The sequence below is a fragment of the Saimiri boliviensis genome, chromosome 1, assembly GCF_048565385.1.
Source record: "Saimiri boliviensis isolate mSaiBol1 chromosome 1, mSaiBol1.pri, whole genome shotgun sequence".
Taxonomy (NCBI): domain Eukaryota; kingdom Metazoa; phylum Chordata; class Mammalia; order Primates; family Cebidae; genus Saimiri; species Saimiri boliviensis.
Window position 1 is genome coordinate 134,211,727 of NC_133449.1, and position 24,961 is coordinate 134,236,687.

Genomic DNA, 24,961 nt, shown 5'->3' on the forward strand with positions numbered 1-24,961 from the left:
GAAAGCAATTTTGAAACCATTTTTCAGGGAAGACAGCAAGGAGACTTACGGTGACAGCAATGGAAGAGGCTCAGGCAGTGACTGGTGTGTGTCTGCCAAGGGACAGACAGATCGCAAGCCAGGGTCTAGGAGATGACACCCAGACTGTTAAAATGACAGAAACGACAACATTCCATTCACAAATCAAGCTGTATTGATAATGCTGAGTTAGCAGGGACCACTCTAAAAATCAGAAACAATTAGAATGACTTCCCCAACAAATTATTTTATTAGGTTAATTAAACAGCTTAAAGATAATTCATTTTGTGTGGTACCCTTCTAGAAAATATTTCAAGTTTTTAAATGAACTTCCAATACATGAAACAAAATTACTTTAGCATACACAAATTTCAGATCAAAATACAACACTCTGTTTCTGTTTTCTTACAGTTATAAAATCCAGTCAATACAAACTACATAAAAAAGATAAAACACTTTCACTGATCCTTGGTACAAGAGAACAACATGATGGCAGAATGTTCCCCAAGCACAGGTCCTGGGTTCGTGAGAAGGGACCGACCCCACAATATACTGAAGCATGTAAACAACGTGCGGGCTACTTAACTTCAGAAGGTTAACAAATCCTTTTTGCATCAGTATTACTTGTAAACCTTAAAGCAACTTTTTAAAAGAAAGGTTATTAATGTAAAAGTACTTCTGACTGCTAAATTTCTTACCAACAAGTGAATAGAAAATTATTCCACAAAACAAACTAGTACCTGTGGACCACAGGATGTGAGACACGACATTTCAATGAAATCAACTTAGCACAATTTCTCTACTATCCTACTGAACTTGGGGAGTACAATTTTACAAGTTGCAGCCTTCTAGCCCTTTCAATAGTTGGAACTTTCTAAACAATACCTTTTGTTTAGCTTACGTATTTTCATGGCAAATCCCTGTTTTTCAGTAGTACGACCTTACTAATGATAGGATAATATCACACACAATACAACCTTAACTAAATATGTGTCTAAGCAGACCTCTCTACTTGGAATTCTACTAAATAATAAAGTTGCAGGATTTTTGATGTGGTATTTATACGGTATTCATGGCGTTTTCCTTATAGTATTAAAAGCATCAAAATGACAAATCAAGACTGCTAAAAATCGGTCTTGGACAAGGGTGACAGTCACATATTCAAGGGTCCCGCACAACACTGGCGTGAGCCAACAGGACCCAGGCCGGCCACCCACTGGGCCAACACCCACTGCCAACAGCGGCCCTGAATTTGGGAGGGTCAAATCGAATTTACAATCTTGTTTTCAGGAATCTCCTTGGCAGCTCTCTTTCATGGCAGAAAACCTACACCCATGATGGAAAACAAAGAATGTACACATTTCTCGTTTGTCATGAATGGGCCGCACTCACACAGACATCACTGTCACTAGTGACACACAGTGAAGTCTGCCGGTGCCTACCCGGGGAGCATCTGCAATACGGTTTCTGATGAGGATGGGAATGTGTGGAAGTGGGCAGAGCAGGGGGTGCTTTAATCAGCAATGCCGATCACTTCCAGGCTGCTGGTGCACACCACAACACTGGCTGCAAAGGTTGTTTAAAACTTCTGCTGAAGCCACGGTGATTACCTGATGGTTGTCACAATTCACAAAAATGATACAAAAACGGAAGGGGTATCACCATGATGTCGCCGGTGCACTGAAGGGGTGCAAGACGCAGGAGCCATACAAGAGCTGAGCTCCAAGTGAATTCAAAATGCAAAGAACCCCAATGGCAGAGAAAGCCACGAATTATGTAACTAAGCAAGTTTTGCTAACAGATAGCCTGTGCTTTTCTTAACTAAAGGCCACTTGATACATTTTCCAACATAAAATTTTTATTCAGATTATCTGTGTTTTCATGGAGAGCTTGAATTTTGAGGTACGATCTAGGAAAAGGATGTTATCACTCACACAAATGGAAGGCTTACTTCTTTATTTCTTAAGCTGATGGTATCCTTTTGCCCGCCCCATGTACCAGATCCTACTTTTTTTTTTTTTTTTATAAAACATAACTCAATTTTAATGAGCATATGCTAGTTTAATAATAAATTTACTGAAGTTTCTTTTGAAGCACAAATTCCTTTTGGAAAAACACATGAAAAGGTGGTCTGTCTCGTAAACAAGCAGTTCTAATTTCCGATCCCATCCATGATTTGGAACACAGGGTGTTTTTAAGTCAGAGCTGAAGGGGCGGCAAGGACTGTGCTCTGCTCTGGAGAATACGAGCTGGAAGGGGACAGAGGAGAACCCACATGGAGATTCCCCATCCGGCTCTGCGGACAGAGGGACGGACACGGCGGAGCGCCTGTCACGAGAGGCCACCCTGACCGAGCAGTCGCTGGGTGCTGAGGTAGTGCACGTGGCCCGTGCCGGCCTCCTCGCCCGGCTTGGAGGGGAGCCCTGAGGGCCTCTGGGGCCAGCCTGGAAGGTGTCATTCTAGCCTACAGGTGCCTAAGGGGCTGGGGTGTGTCCTTGGGGGTGCCTCGGAAGGCGAGGGCCCGTTCTGACCTGGAGCCTGGGGACAGATGTGACTCACAGGCAGGCCCAGCCCGCTGTGGAAGGTGATAGTACGAAGGTCTGCTCAGCGAGCCCGAGGCTCACGCCCTGGGCGTTATGCGGTCCGAGGAACCCGAAGAGCTACTCTTCTCTCCGCTTCCCGCCCTCCCCAACTCGCTCCAACTCTTTGCATTTTTTATTTTGGATACATAATTCAAGTAATCAAAAAACCAGACTGGAAGAGGGGTGGGAAAGAAGAGCAGAGGACAGGGTGGGAAAGCTATCCCAAGAAGAGTGAGTAAAAACGACTCCAAATCACGGCCAAAATGCCCTTCCTCCACCTTGACGACAACCCCAAAGCCAGCAGAGAAAGGTGGGCCAACTGCCGAGCGCTGTTTTCTCAGAGATTCCACCTAGCAGCGTCCTTGGGGAGCTACGGTGGAACATGGAGAGAAAATCCAGTGTGGGTTCAAACAAAAGCTTATTAACAAGTGAAGGAAACGGGAAGACACAGACGGCCAGCTCTGAAGACTTGCCGTGCACCCCGGTCTATCAATCTCTTAGGATCATGATCTCCTTTCCCCTACTGCTGAGATTCTTGTTGTTGTTGTTATTTTTTGAGACGGAGTCCCCATCTGTTGTCCAGGCTGGAGTGCAGTAGCACAATCTCAGCTCACTGCAACTTCTGCCTTCTGGGGTCAAATGATTCTCCTCCCTCAACCTCCTAAGTAGCTGGGATTACAGGGGCCCACAAGCACATTCGGCCAGGCTGGTCTCAAACTCCTGACTGCAAGTGATTTACCTGCCTTTGCCTCCCAAAGTGCTGGGATTACAGGCGTGAGCCACCTCGCCCAGCCTGAGCAGATCTTTTACAAGGTAGGAGGGGTCAGCACACACAGGGAGAGGCTTTTATTCCCTCTCCCTCCGGAACTGAAAGTAAAACTGCAGTGGACTTTCACCAGGGAGGAGAACAAGACAAAACCATGACGTCTTGGTGAAGATGTGGCCCATCAGCAAGGCTACCAACCTGGAGAGTGGGAAGGTCGCCCCACCAACCTCCCGTAGGGCAGGAGAAACAGTTGGCTTATGTTCAATATCACCATAACTTTTTTCTGAAATTTCATAAAGCAGTGTCCTTTCTTGAACCTAGACATGAATTTACATTGAGCCATGAGACTCAAGAGCACTGCAGAACTAACAACCAACACGTCCCGCCCAGCACTCTTTCTCTATTTTGATATGAGTTGCTGATAAAAACGTCCAGCAGTGCTGGGCGCGGTGGCTCAAGCCTGTAATCCTAGCACTTTGGGAGGCCGAGGCGGGTGGATCACGAGGTCAAGAGATCAAGACCATCCTGGTCAACATAATGAAACCCCGTCTCTACTAAAAATACAAAAAATTAGCTGGGCATGGTGGTGTGTGCCTGTAATCCCAGCTACTCAGGAGGCTGAGGCAGGAGAATTGCGTGAACCCAGGAGGCAGAGATTGCGGTGAGCCGAGATCGTGCCATTGCACTCCAGCCTGGGTAACAAGAGTGAAACTCCGCCTAAAAAAAAAAAAAAAAAAAAAAAAAGTCCAGCAGGTCCAGCTCCCCTTCAGTGACCCTGCAAAGCTCTGAGCTTCCCAACACTGTCTGGATCTGGCTATTCAACCTAGTCTCAGTTCTTTGTTAAATCCTAGCTGTACTTCCTGCTCACATTCAGAGATCAAGAATGACTGATTTATCAAACATCTTATCGAAATCAAGACAAGCTGAGCACATCACATACTCCTTCCTCTGCCAGTCATAACCTCACCAGGAAAAGAAGTATATGAGATGACAGGATTCAGTAGCTCACTTTCTGTACCACTTTGTTCAATAAGCTTCTTTATGCAAGGGTACAAAAGTTCCACACACAGAGACACATGCACAAACACACATGCACGTACACACAAGTACTTGTAACACGTATTTGTTTTTAAGTTTCATTTAACATCCAAATTAGGAAAGCATAGTATAGGTCTATGATCTAAAATAGAGATCTAGGAAATATCTAGTTTCTTTGACCAATATAGACTATTACCTTTCCTATTTTAAAGAAAAAAAAAATCAACTTTGGTACAGAGTTTTAAGTATTATTAGAGAACTTCACTGTGAAAATTCTAAACAGAAGGTTATTTATAAGAAACTGTATGTATTCTAAACATATTTGGGGCTGTTTCAGCTATCTACAATTGCTTGGAATTTAAATATTGGAGACATAGAAGGAGAGAGGTCGCATGAGTCTAGAAGGTAAATCATTTTATGGCTGGATGTGGTAGCTCACGCCTGTAATCCCGGCACTTTGGGAGGCTGAGGCAGGCGGACTGCCTGAGCCCAGCGGTTCAAGACCAGCCTGGGCAACATGGTGAAACCCCATCTGTACTAAAAATATAAAAAACTAGCTGGGCATAATAGTGTGCACCTGTAGCCCAAGCTACTTGGAAGCTGAGGCAGGAGAATCCCTTGAGCCTGGGAGATTGCGCCACCACACTCCAGCCTGGGTGACAGAGCGAGACTTCATCTCAAAAAAAGAAGAAAGGATTTTATGACTACAAACATATAATACATTTATTTGTGTATCACGCGGCAGCAGACGTGAGAATGGGGAAAGCTGTAAGGCCCGGACATACCGCGCAGGCAGCCTCGGCCTCCCGCGCAGGGTCTCCCTGTCCTCCATGTTGAGAACTGACATCATCAGGGTGGCAGCAACAGTGATCACTGCGAGCAAGCCACTATCCCAAGTGCTTACAGTCATCACACAGTTAGTCCTCACCACAACCCTCAGAGGGTAAGTCTTCCTGCTACGCTTCTTCCACATAGGAAACTGAGCCTCGGAGTTAAAGAGATTCCCAAGTCACAGAGCGGTAATTGTGGCAGAAGCCCCCAGCTCCAAATGCACCCGACACCAAGGCCTATGCTCCCAACCACTGGGTTTGTAAGGAAAGTGTATAAAGATGATTGCCTGATAATAATTCAAACAACAAAGTCTGGGGTTTAAGTTAAAGGAGGAAGCCTTGGTTCTCATGGAAACCACTTCCAGGAAATGTCTCACGTCCTGAGCTAAATCAACACGGGCTAACAGATTGTCATTGAAGGAGAAGCTTTGCCATTCTACCATTAAGAGCAAGCCCTTTACTCTGAAAAGCACAAGCATAAAAATGAAATTCTACTAATGCGTAAGAACAGTTAAACTTGGTTATACTTATAACTTAAGCACCAGATTTTACCTGGTGCTTCAGTTATATGAAGTATGCCAGGCTTTTTGAAATGGGCATAACTCTTTTGGCCACGGCATCACTGAAGTCCTCCATTTAAGTAGGCTGTGTATGACTGTGGCCTGAAACTGGGCCATTATTACAAGATCTCCCCAGAGGAAGAGTGTTGCCTACAACTGGTGAGCCTCCTCAACTCCTTCCTCCGGACGGGGTGACCAGGCAAGCTGACAGACACTAGGGAGGATGGGGGCCACCACGTGTGGGGTGCGGAGGGCGCGTACCGCAGGAAGCCAAGGGATGCTCCACTGGCACAGGGAACGAATCACATCATTCATGATTCTAAGCATCACCCAACTCTATGTAGTTCTGCCAACCTCAACTTTGCACTTAGGAAACACTTTGAGTGAGAAGGAGCTTAGCAGTGAGTATAGAGTTTCATCAACATTAAAGATTTTTGGGAAATGATAGCACCTTATAGAAAATGAAAAAAAATAGTAGCCTCAGGCACCCAAATCCCAAACACGGGGTCAGATGACAGAGGGACACATTTTCTTGTCTGATGCCAACAAGAATGGAAATCAAGCCCTCTGTTTTACACCGCAGCCACGGTTAAATAGACTACTTTTCTGCATTCGGAAAACACAGCCTTTTAAAGATGCTTTAAAGTTCAAGTTGAGTTTCAAGTAATCACTTTGCAGCAAGTCTAGGAGAATTATTGTTCCTCCTGGTTATAAGTGCCTTTTTTTTCAAAAAGTAGTAAAATGGAAAACAGGCCTTAGAGAATTGTATTTCTCAAGGCCGCTGACTGCCTGATTCCAAGCTTTTGTTAAAGAACAGAATGTGTTGAATTCTTCTAAATTGGCTGAGGATCAAGCACAACACTACATAATGAGGTAGCTGAGAACACAGTTTTTCCTATAAACACAAAGAACAAGTGAATAAGTGCATGTAATTCTCATCCAATTAAACAGGAAACATGATAAAGCAAGCTACTATAGTTGTATTTAAACCAAGTTTACTGGTATGACTTGAAAAAATTTAACCCAAGGTTCTAAGGTACACCTTATTCATAACTAATGAGTAAAAACAATAAAAATAAGGTATCCAAACCTACTATTTGTACTGAAATGCTAAAATAAGATCCTAATAAATATAATTCACCAACCAGAAAACAGATGAATCTACATTTGGGATGTGAATAATTTGAAATGGCCGTTTATTTCTGTGGACCCTACTCGGTGTGTAATTGTTCACTTCATCTTAAGGCAGTATGCCCCCTGGACTCTGTGTGAGGCCATCCTCTTCCACCTACTCCTTCTCTAATTCAAACCACGAATGTATAATTTCTGGGTTTCTTTCAATATATGCAGGGAAGGAAGCTCAACAACTTTGTCGAGCCAGGAAGAAATTAATATCAACATTTATAATCAGGCCAAATTTCAGTTGAGTAGGGACTTTAAAAGATTAGTTTTAATCTTAAAAAAAAAGAGGCCGGGCAAGGTGGCTCATGATGTCAGGAGATTGAGACCATCCTGGCTAACATGGTAAAATCCCATTTCTACTAAAAATACAAAAATTAGCCGGGCTTGGTGGCACATGCCTGTAATCCCAGCTACTTAGGAGGCTGAGGCAGAATTGCCTGGACCCCAGAGGTGGAGGCTGCAGTAAGCCAAGATTGCATCATTGCACTCCCGCCTGGGCAACAGTGCAATACTCCATCTCAAAAAAAAGAAAAAAAGAAAGAAAAAAAAGAGGGCAACAGACATTTCTGACTAATTATATAATGTAGTTTTATTTATTAGATAATTAATTTCATGAGAAAGAGAAGGAGTTTAAAAATCCAGTCACTTAGATAATTTCAATGACATAACTGAAAAAAAACATACTTTCTATCGGTGGTTGCTGGCTCAAGCGCCTATAGTTCCGGCTGGGTCTGAGGCCAGGAGTTTGAGACCAGCCTGGGCAACAGAGTGAAACCCTGTTTCTACAAGAAATTTTAAAAATAAAATAAAAAAGAACAAACTTTCTTAAACTGTATGCATTACACCAAATCATTTGGAAGTATGACTTAATTCCTTAGATGTCACATACATGAAACTATTATAATGAGACAATATTGAGATATGTTTAAAATGGAAACAATAATAAGATTACTTCTGAAAAGTACAAAACCTTAGAAAGTTTTACCAGCTAACTCGCAAAAAATATAGAAAATGCCTACCAGTCAACACTCCGGAGATTTAACCACCAGCAAGCGCGACAGACCCCCAACCCAAGTTCGTGTTCTCAGTTACGGGCAAATGGTCCTTTCTCATCCTTATACCATACATTTCTGTAATTTCTATAGAAACTACAGAAAGAGTCAAGAATACCTCAAGAATTATTTAAAAGCTAGCAAAATATTTTCCTAACATTCTAAGATACAGTTTATTTTCCCTTACTAATTACATGGAATAAGAGAGGGAAATATACATGAAGCTGCAGCTCTTTGAAATTAGAAAGTTTCTCTTTCAAACACACATTCTTCTGTTCTTATAGTAAATTCTTCAACTTCCTACAGCTAGCGAACAAAGAAAATCAAACATATTTCAGGTTATGTCTGTGCAACTAGCAAAGGACATGTTTGAGAGCTTAAATTGTATTAATACTACAAATGATTATTCTATGATTAAAAATACTTGTATGCCTAGAAACATCAAGTCCTGGCCCCACCGCCTGACTGGTGAGCTGATAATCCAAATACCTGGCTTCTTCTTTTGGTTCTTGCTGCTTCCTAAAGCGAGAAATGAAGCTGCATGTGTCAGGCCTCCAAGATTACCCTCATACAATGGGGAAAGTGCCCTGCCCATCCCAGAGATGTGACGATCAAAAGGATATATGCCCTGGAAAGATTTTGAGACCCATATAAAAAAGCAGTCAATGAAGCTCAATATTAAACATGATCGACATTATAAGCTGTGCTGAGTAGGGGGGGTGGTCTCAAAAAACCTACAGGACATGTGGAGACCACAGGATTGTACATCGTGTACATCAGGCACTTGGCATTGTTTATTCTATACTAGTTTCCGCTCCATACAGGAGGCTGGCCCATCTGGGTACAAAGTTTCTAACTGAAAACCCAGTAAAATCAGTCACTCTTAGAGTGCCCTTTTCAAGAGAAGAACATCACTTTGATCACAAGAATATATTTATCTGTCAAATGTTTATTGACTACCTACTCTGTGCATTCACTGGGACCTGCAGATGACAAAGACAGGGCCCGTGCCCATCCCAGGGTCAGTTTACGATCTTGAGTGGGAGGGTGGTGTGACATCCACCTCACTGTTCAGCTCCCTGAATGGCAACCACAGTTACTAGTGGGTGCTCATCAGACATGTGTTGGTAGACCTGAGGTGGGCTTGGCTATACTTAGCTGGTCTCTTCTCACTGACTTCCTGGACTCCAGTGCTCAGTGAGCAGCCAGTGGAAAAGGACAGCCTTACCTTTCCCTTCCCCCAGGTATTTTTCTGGGGGTTCCAGCATCTCTGAATTGATACAAAGTGCCACCCCGTTCTTCCCCCATTTAACCAAATGTCTTCATCTGACCACGGGAGGCCTCTTTAATCATGAATGCCAACATTCTGGAAGGGGATACTGCGGTGTTTCTAGCACTCCTTGGAAGGTTTTTGGAATCCCTGGTTTGGTACACTGAGGTAGAATGTACCAAATGGAACTCTAATGGGCCACAGTACCTAAGATACTTCTCTAGAAATGACACTTAACCACCCATGAGTAACTTCGGTGCCACAGCAAAGACAGCCCTATCTTTACCATAGTTGTACAAAGAATGTATTTCCTTTACATTGACTAGGGAATCCCCCCAACTCATAAATTATAAAAATGACACTTCCAAACCAACAATGAAAAAAGTGTCATCATTAAAGTGGTAGTGCAATATAATAGAACGCTTCATTACAAACAAAACACCATCCAATCTACCCCAAATGCTCTTTCTTGGTTGTTACACAGTTTGAAAAAAGGCTATGGTGAGCTATCAATTCCTCACAGCAATGAAATATTAAGCTAAATAATGAATTTAGAAATTCATTAGGCCAAATCTTGACAGTATACCAACTACGAGTTGGTAAACACTGTTTTTAATCCCGCTAAAGAAGAGAAATGCTAACGCCAAGTAAAACTTACTATAAACTACAAATATTTCAGTATTTACACTCAATATGAGTTTGACATAGTATAAACTGAAGTTAAACAGGCTCAAGAATTTATCTGAAGCACCAGGAGACAGTAAATACATGTAGTTTAGAACTACAATTCAAAAAGTAAACCCATACAAATACATTTATCAGGTCAAACAGTGTCACATACACATGCACACTCACTCATCTCTCACACGGTTTCTTCTCAGAGGATATAAGCACTATCAAAAACAAAACAAAAAAACAATTTAAATTAAACACTAAAATCTTTGAAAAGTCTATATTTGGCTATGCTAAACAAAGAAACAACCTATTTTAGACTGCAGCCTAGGAGAGATTCTTTAAGTATTCACTTATTCTAACCTGAGACAACTTTCCTTCTCAAAAGAAATTGCACTTTCCCCAAAGATTTAAAATTTAAGACCTATGCTGAGCCACCAATTCCAACACACGCCTGGCAAAAGTGCTTATCAAGAAAGAATTATCAAAAAGTTATTAAGAAATGATGTTTCAAGGCATAAGCGGAATGTTAAAACACAAACCTGCATGAAATGAGCGAAAATTTATTTTACAATACTGAAATAACTGTAATTTAAAGAGTCATGATTAATTTCGGAGCACAGTAAAATTAAATCATCCCTATACTTTAGCACATTTTAATATTTGTTTATAGTAAAATAACAGTTTGGCACTTAGCAGCTTTTGTGTTATTGCATCCCGTATTATGTGGCAAATTTATTTTATAAAACGTTATCTAATTTCTGCAGTTACAGTGTCAATGAACTGAATAAAACAAAACAATATTTTTATAAAATGAATTTATCAAGTCATGCAGGTACTGATAATATTGCAAGAGGAACACATTCACTCCTAAATAATGAACTGTCTCCTTGGAGAGGCCTGGCGTAGACTGGCGAAAAAAACTTTAAATGTCAGAAATTTAAAAAAAAGAGAATTGCTGACGATCATGGCTTTAATTGGATGTCAGTTACTGTTTTAATGTTCCCCAACTGCAGCTGCTGAATGCCAAGGTACTGTTCTGTACAGGATTATTTCACCAAAGCAAATTTAGTTTTCCAGCAATTTGCTTCTTCTAAAATTAATGTCTAGTTGTAAAAAGAAAAATCTTCCTTTCTTTGCAGAAGCCACATAGTTTGCTTTCATTAAAAGATCTCCACAGTATCACTGGAAAATGTGCAGACAACAGCTGACTGGTAAACGATGCAATTCTAAGCTTGTTTTGACTGACATATTAAACATGATTAATTACACGACTGTGGCACATCTGGCCTGCTGCCTCTGGTATATAAGATTAAAAACCTTATACCTTATCTTACCAGTTATCTTCTGGCCAAAATGGAGAGTTAATGTGCCACACTCCACACTCTTTAATCCCACAGGCATAGCATCTTTCAGCAACTTCTGTAGCACTGTACTGACTTCCAGAAGGTGTTAGAAAAAAAAAAAATCACAGTTAGGTCACCCTTTTTTATGTCTATGGGTGGGAGAGCATAAGTGATGTTTCACATGCATGTTAACTGCATACAAACGTTCCACACAGGAAGTTTCTCGAAGAAGTTCCTTTTATCATTTTACAACCAAAGGATACCTTTATACATGTGTTAATAAGACAAGATGCTGCTTCTTACAGCCAGATTCCAAGAGGAAGAAAAAGCTGTAGAAAACAATTAAAAATGAAGTACTCTATATTAAATTGATTAGAAATTTGATATTGCATAAAATTCAATTTAGGAAGTAATCAAGCACTTTGAAGTCCCCGATTTCACACGAGGATGGTGTAATTCAAGTGGAAAACAAATTATCTTACAAGATACGTTCCACGAACAAAAGACATTTTTCCCCCAATGAGAAGTGGAGTAAAGTGAGTTGAGGTGGGAATGAGAGATAGTAAAGGAGGGAAGGAGGAAAAGATTAATTTGCTCTACTATGAACAGAATGAAATTAAGTTGAGGTAGTTTATTCTACCAGCTAAACTTTACTCGGAACATAATTTGTCTAAGACTCTCACTAGTGAATGCCACTGGGAAACTTCTATAGCAAAGACTAGATTCTTAACACAGATTCGCATTCTAAGACCAGTTTTCAAATATTAAACAGCAGTAAACAAGACTTTGTGTGCTTTCAGACAGGTTATATTAAAAAGTGTTTGATCCCTACATATTTTGTCTGGATAGCTTTTTTGTTTGTTTTTGTTTTTGTTTTTTTCAGCCATAGCAGACCTTTATTATTTGTCTGACTCAGGTCTTTCTTTTATAAAATCTCCTACTCACTAATATCCCCACACTAAGAAAATGGTTTTGATCACTGAAAAGGCAGAATGGCACTGCGGGAGACCCTTCCCAGCTCCACTGGTACTACCCCAGAAAGGATGGCATGAAATGTCTTAATCTAAGTCAACACAGAAGTGAGCAAACTTCCTTCAGTTCACACAAGGGCTGCAACCTGACTCATGAATTTACTAAATCTTCACATTACTAAGATAAAGTTATAAAAGAGAAATTCTATCTTCGTTGCAATTCATCATGATATAGTTTTTAAAAGATTCTTAGGACAGAGTACTAGGAATAAATGGAGACTAACCGGCATACAGTCCAATCTAACATTTTAGGCACGAACCTTACTTTGTTGGGCAGGGTTAGGCATGATATATCCTTCCAAGTGCAGGAGAAAAGCAGTCTTGGCATGTTTGGATATGTTGATTTGCATATACAGATTTTGTTTGTTTACCAAAGCTACATATTTGAACACAGCAGTCAGACATGAGTTTCCTTCAGGGAAAATGCACCTTAGTATTTTAACTTTGATATTTTACATGATACCAATTCCCACTCCCTTTTCCTTGTGATATTTACTAGCCTCCAGTGTCTGTAGACACATCTAACTGGAGGAACTGACTCCTCCCAGGTAGTTTTTCAACAGTTCTGTGTTCCCCCAAACAAGAGCTGAAGCTCAAGTTTCTAAGCCTTGTAAAACCACCAGTTACCATACCAAAGCCCAGCACACAGAGTGAGTTTCAGCCACTGTCTCCGCTTTCCCTGTCGCAGCTATGTTATGGTGCTCTTGGGTTAGGATCACACTCTCTGCTCTGCTTCCTCCTCAAGGGGAATGAACACGAATACGGAATAAGCCTTGCTGAAGTTGCAGGCGGAAAAGCTTGCAATTTGCAATGCGTAAGGCTGCACACGCGGTGCGGCGAAGGTCGGATGGAAGGAGTGGTTTAGTGTGGTGCCAGGTTCCAGTGCTTCTTTTAAACTCACGCACGTAGTCATAATTGGTACCTAAGCCAGGGAAATAAGCAAGGGTGAGACGATGTGCCCAGAATCACCAGGAAACAGTTCCAAGAAAATCACCGTAACACTCTCACCTGTATCAAGATCTCCAATAACATAAATACTGGCTCCTATAGGTACAGCTCCATAAACAAAAGATGAACTGGCGGGGATGCATAAATTCTGGTCGTTAAGATAGATCCACCTGAAAACAAAGACGGTGTACAAAATTAAGGCAATCAAAAGGATGACAACAATGTCTAGGAAGACTGACACAGCAAACTTGGTGAGTCATGATCAGTACCAGGCACCGTGCCAATCTCGACCCCATGTTCCACTGCCAGGTCACCACCGACATGCTGCCAGTTGCTAAACACGGGGAGTTTTGTCTGCGCTAGAACGAAACATGTATTGAGTCATAAACAACATGTGCTTTCCAACCTGCTTCTGCTCAGTACAAGGTTGCAGAGATTCATCCAAGCTGTTGTTTGCATCTGTCATTCATTTCTGTTTATTTCTAAGCAGTATTCCATCATACGGATGTACCAGAATTTGTTGGTTTTTCAGACAGGGCCTCCCTCTGTTGCCTCAGGCTGGAGTGGAGTGGTGCAATTACGGTTCACTGCAGCCTCAACCTACCAGTTCAGGTGATCCTCCCACCCTAGGCTCCCAAGTAGCTGAGATTACAGGTGTGCACCGTCACGTTCAGCTAATTTCTGCTGCTGTCTGTTTTTTCTAAATAAAGATGGGATTTTGCCATGTTGCCCAGCTGGTCTTGATCTGCCCACCTCAGCCTCCCAAATTGCTGTATTACAGGCGTAAGCCACCGAGCCCACCCAGAATTTGTTATTCATTTGCCTGTCGATGTTCCAGTTTTTGGCTATTATGAGTAAGGCTGTGAGGAACATTAGAGAACAAGTCTTTTTGTAAACTTACGAAATTGCTGGGCTATATGGTAAGGGTATTTTCTACTGGAAAAAAAAAATGCCCCACTACTTTCCAAAGTGTTGTACCATAATTTTGCATTCCAATTAGCAATGTATAAGAATTCCAATCGCTCAGTATTATTGTGAGATCTCAGGTCTCAGTATTATATTTTTAATTTTAGCTATTTTAATGGTGTGTGCTTCCCTGAAGACTAATGCACATCTCTAGATAGGCTTACTGGTCATTTCATGGATTTTTTTTTGAGACACGGTCTCACTCTGTCACTCATCTAAGTTGGAGTGCAATGGCGCAATCACAGCTCACTGCAGTCTCAATCTCTTGGTTCTAGTGATCCTCTCATCTCAGCCTCCCAAGTAGTTGGGGTCACAGATGTATACCACCACACCCAGCTAATTAAAAGAATTTTTTTTCATACAGATGAGGTCTTATCATACTACCCAGGCTGTTTCAGGCTCCAGGACTCAAGTGATCCCTCTGCCCTGGCCTCTTAAGAGTGCTGGGATTGCAGGTGTGAGCCACCAGACCCAGTCCCATTTTATATTCTTTCATAAAATGTCTGTTCAAAGGTTTGCTCATTTTCAAACTGGAGGCCGGGTGTGGTGGCTCATGCCTACAATCCCAATACTTTGGGAGCTTGAGGCAGGTAGATCACTTGAGCCCAGGAGTTTAAGACCAGCTGGGAAACATGGTGAAACCCTGTCTCTACAAAAAATGCAAAATTAGCCAAGTGTGGTGGCAACTGCCTGTAGTCCCAGCTACTCAGGAGGCTGAAGTAGGATGACTGCTTGAGCCAAGGAGGTCAAGGCTGCAATGAGCTGAGATCACGCCACTGCACTCCAGCCTGGGCAAAAGTGAGACCCTGTCTCCAAAAAAAAAAAAAAAAAAAAAGATTAAAAAAAGGATGTAACAAGACTGTCTCTACAAATATTTTTTAAATTGGGCTTACTGTCTTCTTATTGAAATGTAAGATTCTTTATATCGCATGGATACAAATACTTTGTTATGTACATGTATTGTGAATTTTTTTTTCCTAGCTTGTAGGTTACCTTTTCATTTTCTTTCTTTTTTTTTTTTTTTTTTGAGACGGAGTTTCGCTCTTGTTACCCAGGCTGGAGTGCAATGGCACGATCTCGGCTCACCGCAACCTCCGCCTCCTGGGCTCAGGCAATTCTCCTGCCTCAGCCTCCTGAGTAGCTGGGATTACAGGCACGCGCCACCATGCCCAGCTAACTTTTTGTATTTTTAGTAGAGACGGGGTTTCACCATGTTGACCAGGTTGGTCTCGATCCCTCAACCTTGTGATCCACCTGCCTCGGCCTCCCAAAGTGCTGGGATTACAGGCTTGAGCCACCACGCCCGGCACCTTTTCATTTTCTTAATGGAATCTTTTGAAGAACAGAAGTTTCTAATTTTGATGAATTCCAGTATATCCTTTTCTTCTTTTACAGTCATGGTTTCTGTGTCATTCTAGAAAATCTTTGCCTACCCTAATACTACAAAAATTTTTCTCCTATGCTCTTTTCTGGAAATTTTACAGTTTTAGCTTTTACGTTTAGGAGTATGATACATTTCAAGTTAATTTTTTGTGTCTGGTATGAATCACAGTTCACTTTCTTCCATACAGATAGCTAGCTGTTCCAGCACCATTTGCTAAAGGCTTTTCTTTCCCCACTAAATTGCCTTGGCACCTCTGTTGAAAATCAATTTAATAACCACTAAAAGGATTTGAGGCTCTATGAGGAAGTGGTTGATCCCAGAGCTGAGGTAGAGAAAATACAAGATGGGCCTAGAGCATCCTGTTGTGCCAGATAGAAAGTGCTTAAAAAAGGATGGGGGTATGTCAAAGGACGTGGAAGCCATGGTGAAGCAGCTCCTGACAGCTGAGGGTGCAACTATCTGAGCAAGAAAATCAATAATGATGGTGCTGGATTTATAACCCAGGGAATAAAATAAATACCCACGAATCCATATACTGTAAGTAATTGGAAAACATCAATAGGAAAAAGGGACAAGTTTCCTTTACAGAAAAATTCCAATTAATAAACGCAGAAGGAATGACGGAAACAAAATCACCATCAGGCAAACTCCACAGTAATGACTTCTCCAGGCTAGACCTACCGATGGACGCTAACATGAGTGGCTGAGAGTTTAGGGAGAAAATGGTTTTGTAAATTTTCACTTTATCTCCACCAAGATACTTATTAATTACCACAACAAAAACAGTTAACTTTCTAGTGGAGAAATCTAACAGACACCACTTTACCCAAGCCATCAAGGTTAGCATCACCAGCAATAAGGCACATCGAAGTTCTCCCTGATAAGATGCAGAGAAGTGCATTCCATGACTTCTGTGGTGTTGCCAAACTGCATAACCTCAGTCTAATTGGAAGAAATCATTAGATAAATCCAAATTAAGAGATCCTACAAAAAAGTAATGGAGCAATAATCTTCAAGAGTATGAAGGTCATGAGATTCAAGGAAAGAATGAAGCAGCACCACAGGTTAAAGGAGTCTAAGCAAACAGTATCTGAATGCAATGCAGGATCCTGGATTGGATCTGGAAACAGAGAAAAAAGACATTAGAAGAAAAGCTGGTGAAACTCCAGTAAGTCTGCAGTTTACTTAATAATACTGGACAATGTAAATATCTTGGTTTTGATGCTTGTACTGCAGTCATGTAAGATGCTAACACTAGGAGAAGCTGAGTGAATGGCCTACGGAAATGGGAATACTTTGACTATTTTTGCAACTTTTCTACAAGTCTACAATATTATTCTGAAATAAAATTTTATTTCTTTTTAAAAAAGAGTAAATCTATACCCTGCTATGTAATAATAATGTTTGAGGGTAAATGAATGATTGCCTGTTAACAGCTAACAGGCATAGCCAGGTCACAGCGGACTTCAGTAGGACCTTGGGAATTCATCTAAATGGGCCTCAGAGCTGCCAAGGTCCAGGCCCATACACACTGGAGCGCACAGTCATATGGCCATCACTCCATCATCTCTAACTCTATGCTGCGAAGCAGCCAAGGCATCTCAATGTCAAACATAAATGTACAATTATTTCCCGAAGACCACCACTTTTATTTCAATGAACACTCTTCCTAGACTCTTCTAAAGCAGGTAGCTTCCGCATTTAGAATTCCAAGAAACACAAAAACCTAATGATTTGTCTAAGATCACAGGACAACTCAGAAACAAAGCGAAGCACCACACTTCTAAAACCATTCACCGAACATTTGATTCAACTAACATTTGAATGTTGATGGGTGTCAGACCTTTGAAAGAGAAGTGTTTGAAAAACAAAAGAAAATGTAGCTTTCTCTAAAGGCAGCCTGACGGGGGCACCTCTGGGTAGCTAAACTAGAGAAAACATAGCCATCTTTCTGGCTACAGAACTCAGGAATCTGGAAAAGGGATCTTGGGGCAACCAGGATCTCCAAAGTATGAGTGAAGAACCTGAGAAAGGAGAGAGGTACAGAAGCACCCCTCAATTTGAGCATACCCACTCATCTCAAGTCTTCAACTAATCCTGGAACCACGTTTGCCTATGACTGAGGCTTTGAGAGCTGGACTGGGAGTTCAGCTGCCACCCACGGCAGGTGGCATGGCTTACAATTAAGTCTCACCAAGTCAATTACCCACTAAAACTCAGCAACACTCTAAAGCAATATAAGAAAACTTAGGCTGGGTGCAGTGGCTCACACCTGTAATCCCAGCACTTTGTGAGGCCGAGGTGGGCGGATAACTTGCAGGAGTTCGAGACCAGCCTGGCCAACACAGTGAAACTCTGTCTCTACTCAAAATACAAAAAATTAGCTGGGTGTGGTGGCATGCACCTGTAATCCCAGATACTCAGGAGGCTGAAGAAGGAGAACTGCTTGAACCCAGGAGGCAGAGGTTGTAGTAAGCCAAGATTGTACCATGGCACTCCAGCCTGAGAGACAAGAGCAAAACTTGGTCTCAAAAAAAAAAAAAAAAAAAAAAATTCAAGGCTTCAATAGTAACCATGTCCAGGATCCAGTCCAGAATTACTCAACAAAAGAAGAGCCAGAAAAATGAGAACCCCTTTCTTAAGGGAGTAAACAATCAATAGACGCCAACTCTTGAGATGACTCAGATGCTGAAATTAACAGGCAAGGACTTGAACATGACTACCACAGTGATGCTCAGGAAGGGAAAGAAAAAAGTGCTTGTGATGGAAACACAGATTTCAGCACGGAAAATTTAAAAACCTAAAAAAACCACACACACACATTTTAAAATTGATGACATAATACTTGAAATAAAAAATTCACCGGATGCAGGTAACAAATGAAAGCAGCAGCAAACTTGAAGACAGAGCGACGGAAACCAGCCAATGTGAAGAAGGAAAAGTTATATTGCAGACTGAATGGTAATGAAAATAAAACAAATCAGTACGTCCAGCTAGAGTGGTGCTCGTGGAAAGATGAAAGCTTTCGCCTTGTGCATTAGAAAGGCAAAAGATCTACCATGACTAACCTAAAATTCTACGTGAAGAAGGTAGAGAAAAGCAAAAGAAACCCAAGGTAAGAAAAAGAAAACCTAAAAACAAACTAAACAAACATTTTGGAATTGGTAACATAATATCTGAACTAAAAAATTCACAAGATTTTCTGAGATCCATTTTACTTTTCTACTTTTTCTAAGTGAATTAAGTGGGGACGTGATAGGCATCATCTCTCCTGCATTTTCTAATCTTCGATGGTGGCCTAATTTTTGCAAATTCCCCCAGGATGCACTACTGCTTCTGGTTTTCTATCCTGGTAGGAGAGGAAAGTTCCAGGGACTTCCAGCTAGCCCTGCTTGTCATAGCGGCCCCCAATCCATACTGGTCAGAGAAATAGTATTGTGATTTTGCCAGTTGTCAGGTAAGTCTATTCTAGTTAAATATTCAGGAATCAAAAGAGGAAACACAGATCTTAACTTCTAGGAACAGTTAATATATATACTGTAAAAAATCGAAGTAGAGGGGCATCTAGGCTGAGCACGGAGGCTACAACCACAAGAGGCTGTGAAACGTGAGGTGCGGTATAGCGTGTGTGAAAGAAACATGCTGAAAAAGGGTGAAACTTTTTCTTCACCTCCGCTCACAGAGAATCCTGAGTAGGGGGCTAAGTACTACTACCTTTATTTGGTAAGCAGTGGGAAACAGTCAAGAATTTTGAGCAGGGCAACCAAAAACTCTAAGCCAAGTTTTTGTCAGATTCATCTTTCCAAACCACAAGCAGGTAGCTGTGTGGGCAGGGCTGGCCAGAGGCCAATGACACGACACTACACAGACGGAGGAGAGACTGTGAAGGTAGCAGCGGGGCAGGGAAGGGGGAAATGTGAGAAATACTACTGAGACTTTAAAAAGGACCAGACTTGGCAACTGAGGAGTTGCACAGTACAAGAATCCAAGATGATTCCTTTTTTGTTGAGACAGGGTCTTGCTCGGCACTCAGGCTGGAGTGCAGTGGCATGATCACGGCCCATTACAGCTTCCACCACCTCCCAGGCTCAGGTGATCCTTCTGCCTCAGCCTCCCGAGTAGCTGGGACCTCAGGCATGGACCACCATGCTTAGCAAAGTTTTGAATTTTTTTGTAGAGATGAGATCTCACTGTGTTGCCCAGGCTTGTCTTGATTTCCCAGGCTCAAAGAGATCCTCCCACCTGGGTCTCCCAGGGTGCTGAGATGAGAGGCGTCAGCCACTGCGCTTGGCCAGGAGCATGGACAATGGGGAGGATAGTAGTGTTACTAACAGAATAGGGGCAGAGGAACACAAATAGAAAAACTGTCATTCTGGGCATATGAAGCTGTTGCTCTGACTTGGTAATAAGTTATGGCAATTTCTTTGCTTTCCTTTCTTTCAAAGAGTTTTGCTTTTATTCAGAAAAACAGAAAAGAGTAAGATATGGCTTTTTTCCAGGAAAGTTTTAACCTAAAAATAGGGAACAAAGACAGGAAAGATAAGAGATAACTTAAAAACAATCCACATGGTGTCCAATCGAATATGGACTGCTCATCAGGCAACAACGGCTTCCACAGTATGCCAATGTAACGCATTTGCATCTGATCTCTTCAGAAATGAACTATGCCTACATGTTATTTTGCTCTGTAAATAGTTATGGGAAAGCCTACACTTTCAAGTCAAGCTAGTGTGGTAGTTGGAAGGGTGGACTCTTGGGCCAGAATGCCTGACTTCACTTCCCATCTCAGCTCCTTGTTCCTTGCGTGTCCGGGGGGCACATCGCTCACCCTCTCTGTGCTGTGATTTCCTCATATGGAAAATAGGAATAGTAAGAGTATCTACATACACTTCAGAGTGCTGCTTTGAAGATTAAATCACTACATGGCATTTGGTGTTATATGTGTGTCTAATATTATCTAAACATGTTAGAATCTTGTATTGATAAGATAAATTCACAGCTTTCTTCATTCTATTTACAAACTAACATTGGGGAACTTAGAAATAAGAAACCGAACACACATAAACTTTATTTGGAAGTGCTTTTATTTATTTATTTTGAGACAGGGTCGTACTCTGTAGCCCAGGCTGGAGTGCAGTGGTGCAATCTCAGCTCACTGCACCCTCCACCTCCTGGCTTCAAGCAATTCCTGGGCCTCAGCCTCCTGAGCAGCTGGGACTACAGGCACGTACCGCTATGCCTGGCTAATATATATATTGTGCTTTTAGTAGAGACGGGGTTTCACCATGTTGGCCAGGTTGCTTTAGAACTCCTGGCCTCAAGTAATCCACCTTCGTGATCTGTCCACCTTGCAAAGTGTTGGGATTACAGGCGTGAGCCACCATGCTCGGCCTGGAAGTGCTTTTAGATAGCAAGGAAGGAGCACACTCTTATGTTTAATTATTATGAACTTAAAGCAAGTAATAGTTATTTCAAAAGCTTATCCACTACGAATATGTAACAACCTGATAGGCTGGGCGTGGTGGCTCACACCTATAATGCCAGCACTTTGGGAGGCTGAGGCAGACAGATCACGAAGTCAGAAGTTCGAGACCAGCCTGGTCAACACAGTGAAACCCCGTCTCTACTGAAAATACAAAAATTAGTCAGGCATGATGGCATGCGCCTGTAGTCTCGGCTACTCAGGAGGCTGAGGCAGGAAAATCACTTGAACCTAGGAGGCGGAGGTTGCAGTGAGCTGAGATCACGCCACTGCACTCCAGCCTGGGCAAAAGAGCAAGACTTCACTAAAATAAAAAAAAAAAAGTTTAACAACCTGATGGAATATAAAGGTCCTAAAAATGTATAGCATGTCAGGGCACACTGAGGAATTTTATAGCCAGATTTAAGTCTTACACAATCAAAATAGGGACATGAAATGGTAAAAACAAAAGCAAGCTTGACTCCTCCAGCAAGCGAGTTACTAGCTCATGCTCTCTAAACAGTAATTCAGTCATTATGAAAAATGGTTATATCGGTATTTTATCAGAAACCAAACACTCTGGCAATTGAACATTAATGAAGTTGGTCAGACTGCCTTGAGATTCATTTAGGCAGGAAATATATATATATAATATATATATATATTATATACGTGTATTTTTGAGATGTAGTCTTGCTCTATCACCCAGGCTGGAGTACAGTGGCACAATCTCGGCTCACTGCAACCTCTGCCTCCTAGGTTCAAGTGATTCTCCTGCCTCAGCCTCTTGAGTAGCTAAGATCAGGTACTGGTACCACCAGGCCTGGCTAATTTTTGTATTTTTAGTAGAGACGGGGTTTTGCCACGTTGGTCAGGCGGGTCTCGAACTACTAACCTCAGGTATCTGCCCACCTCAGCCTATCCAAAGTGCTGGGATTGCAGGTGTGAGCCACCACACCCAGCCTGGGCAGGAAATTACTATTAGACTTCATCTTTTGGCAGTCAGCCCTGGCAGTCATGTATCAAGAAAGGAGAAATGTAGGGAAGTCTGAAAATCTGCCCCACAACAAATATCCTTTAAACTGCTCTCAGTCTAATAAATTTTCCTAAGACAGTTTATCCCTATAATTAGGAAAAAAAGGCTATGCAAATATCCTAAATTTAAAATACAAGTTGGGTAACATTTATATGATTTTCCAACATCTTGGTAACTGCTCACTGCCCTAAGCTACAATAGCATGAAATTAAACATTATGTTATAGCACCCTCTTCTGGTAACACGACTGAACTACTCTAATAAAATGAGGTTTAGCATAGTCTCCCCTTAGGATTTAAACATATTACTGCAATGAAAACACTGTTGGGTGGTTACAACAATAAAATGTGTGAGGAAAGAGAAAAGAGATGGAGAAGGGTGTTATCTACAAGACATATGTGGCACTTGTCCGAGGCTTTAAGAATCTCAGACACCATGCCTCGGCCACTTAACATTTTACCATACAGGCAGGTAGGATGTTGGAAGCCAGGATACAGAACCGACAAGAGTGGACCTTGCCCTGACGTTGCCAGCAGTTAACAGTTACAACCCCAGAGAGAGACGTGTCTGGAGTGCAAGGGATCAAAGATCAAGGGATTTGAATCAGACTAGGAGGCATGAGAAGGCTTTCCTCTGGGTTTTGATAACTGAGCAGTTTTGAGAAAGGCCAGGTTAACTGGATAGATAGAGGGAAGGGAACTCTTAGGCAAGAAATGGCATAAGAAACACGAAGTGGAGACCATCATACATATTTGCAGGGGAAAGTGGCTCCGCGTAAAGCATCTGGGTCAGTAGCAGAAAAAGCAAAGGCCGTATCATAAAAGGCCATATATGCTAAGTTAAGGAGTTTATTTATTTATTTATTTTTGGAGAACAGGGTCTCATGTTGCCCAGGTAAATCTCTAACTCCTGGGCTTAAGCAATGTTCAGTTTCTACCTCCCTAAATGCTGGGATTACAGGTGTGAGCCACCACGCCCAAGAAGTTAAGGGGTTTTAAAATTTCTCCTAAAAGCTATAGGGAGCCAATAATGATTTTAAGCAACTAAGTGTCAAGATCTGATCTACATGTTAGAGACGTCTTCTACTTAGAGACATTTTAAATTACCAACACTTCTGAAGTCACTGAATAAATATCTAGTATGCATCAGACACATCTCCTAAACCCATAATTCAAAAAAGTAACTGAAAACAAAACTAAATAAAGCTAAAATGCACTTTAAAACCACAAAGAAAAAGTTGCAGAAGCCACATGAAACCATTCTTAGTTACCTTTTAAACTCGTCATGGTAGAACTCAGACTTGCAAGTTACCATCTCGCCACCCTGGATGTCCTCACGACTTCTGACTCCCCCAAATACATACAGCTCCATGGCAACTCCACAGGCCACTGCTCCAAACCTGAAAGCCCACACATAGCGTATCAGGCACAAGCTCATCAATGCGTGACCTGGCTCCCACGTTCCTCTTAAGCTGGTTGATTTCTGCAGCATTACTATGCGGGCCTTCCTTTCTCAGGAAATGCCAAGTCAAAGAAAAGGTTACCAGGAAAGAAAAGAATAAGAGCCAGGCAGGGTAAGGTGCTCCATCCCCAATGAACAGCAAGGGAATCTACACAGTCCACACCCATATGCACGTACCTCCTCTCTTTCAGTGGACATATGGCAGTCCACTGCTGGGTCCTGGGATCGTAGCACTCCACAGACTCGAAAAGCTTTCCATAGGAGCCTCCACCCATGGCGTAGATTTTCTTTTTCATAGCTGCATAGCAGCCAATCTGAAAGGGGAAAACGATGATAGGGGAGAGGCAACATTTCTCATTCAGGTCGGGTGGATAGATACTAACTTCTCCCGGGCATACTTAAAGATATTTAGGAAGGGGTTTGAATTCTAACAGTAAAACGATGGTGGTTTTCAATATTACAACACCGGACTTTAAAAATGAGAAGAGCTAAGTAAGACATTTATTGTTAGTCTTCAGAACAGGAGCTCTTACTTCATCTGACAGCATTTCACTAAGTGTGAGAAATTAAAAAGCCTCATTTTAATTTATGTATTTATTAGAGACAGGGTCTCTTTCAGTTGCCTTGGCTGGAGTACAGTGGTGTCATCATAGTTCACTGCAGCTTCAAACTCCCGGGCTCAACAGATTCTTCTGCCTCAGTCTCCTCTGAGTAGCTGGGACTACAGACTACAGGTGCGCCCCACTGTGCCTGGCTAACTTTATTTAAAACTTTTTTTTGTAGAGATGGGGGATCGCTTGAGCCTAAGAGTTCAAGACCAGCTGGGGCAACATGGTGAAACCCTATCTTTACTGAAAAAAAAAAAAAAAGCAAAAACAAAAAATTAGCTGGGTGTGGTGGTGCGCACCTGTAGTCCCAGCCATTCAGGAGGCTGAGGTGGGAGGATCGCTTGAGGCAGGGGTTGCAGTGAGCCAAGATGGCGCGACTGCACTCTGGCCTAGGCAACAGAGTGAGACCCTGTCTCAAGAAAAACGAGAGAGAGAGACAAAGAGAGCAAGTACAAGAGGTAAAGACAGAAAGAAAGCTGGCTGGGAAGATGTGGCTGCGGCATCATTTGTGCACTCCAGTGTGGGGCTTCACACACAGCGCCCCCGCGCAGCGCCCCCTTCAGGGGAAACTCTTACACATGCTCACTTTCATGTCTTGCTGTGTGGCTGATGACAGTGAAGCCAAACCACCAAAAAAGACAGAATTCTATGAAGTTAATTCTTTTAACACTATCAGTTATATTAAAGGTTTATTCAGGATATGAAGAAACATTAAGTTTAAAATCCAATGTGTATACCAACTAGTTACCA

The 24,961-nt window shown here is 42.0% G+C and overlaps 1 protein-coding gene across 3 annotated transcripts in view; it reads right to left on the reverse strand.

Moving 5' to 3' along the window:
* Positions 1-245: 245 nt before the first annotated feature.
* Positions 246-24,961, reverse strand: part of GAN (gigaxonin) — a 66,758-nt gene continuing 42,042 nt past the window's right edge. For 2 of the 3 annotated variants that reach the window (XM_039463330.2, XM_074404685.1), the window contains exons 8-11: positions 23,781-23,917; positions 23,413-23,541; positions 13,356-13,465; positions 246-13,269 (exon numbers count right to left, since the gene is read on the reverse strand). In XM_039463330.2, coding sequence (XP_039319264.1) covers positions 13,088-13,269; positions 13,356-13,465; positions 23,413-23,541; positions 23,781-23,917 — 558 coding nt within the window. In that variant the 3' untranslated portion in view covers positions 246-13,087. The remainder of the gene's footprint in view (positions 13,270-13,355; positions 13,466-23,412; positions 23,542-23,780; positions 23,918-24,961) is intronic. The other variant, XR_012518860.1, reaches the window with a different exon arrangement.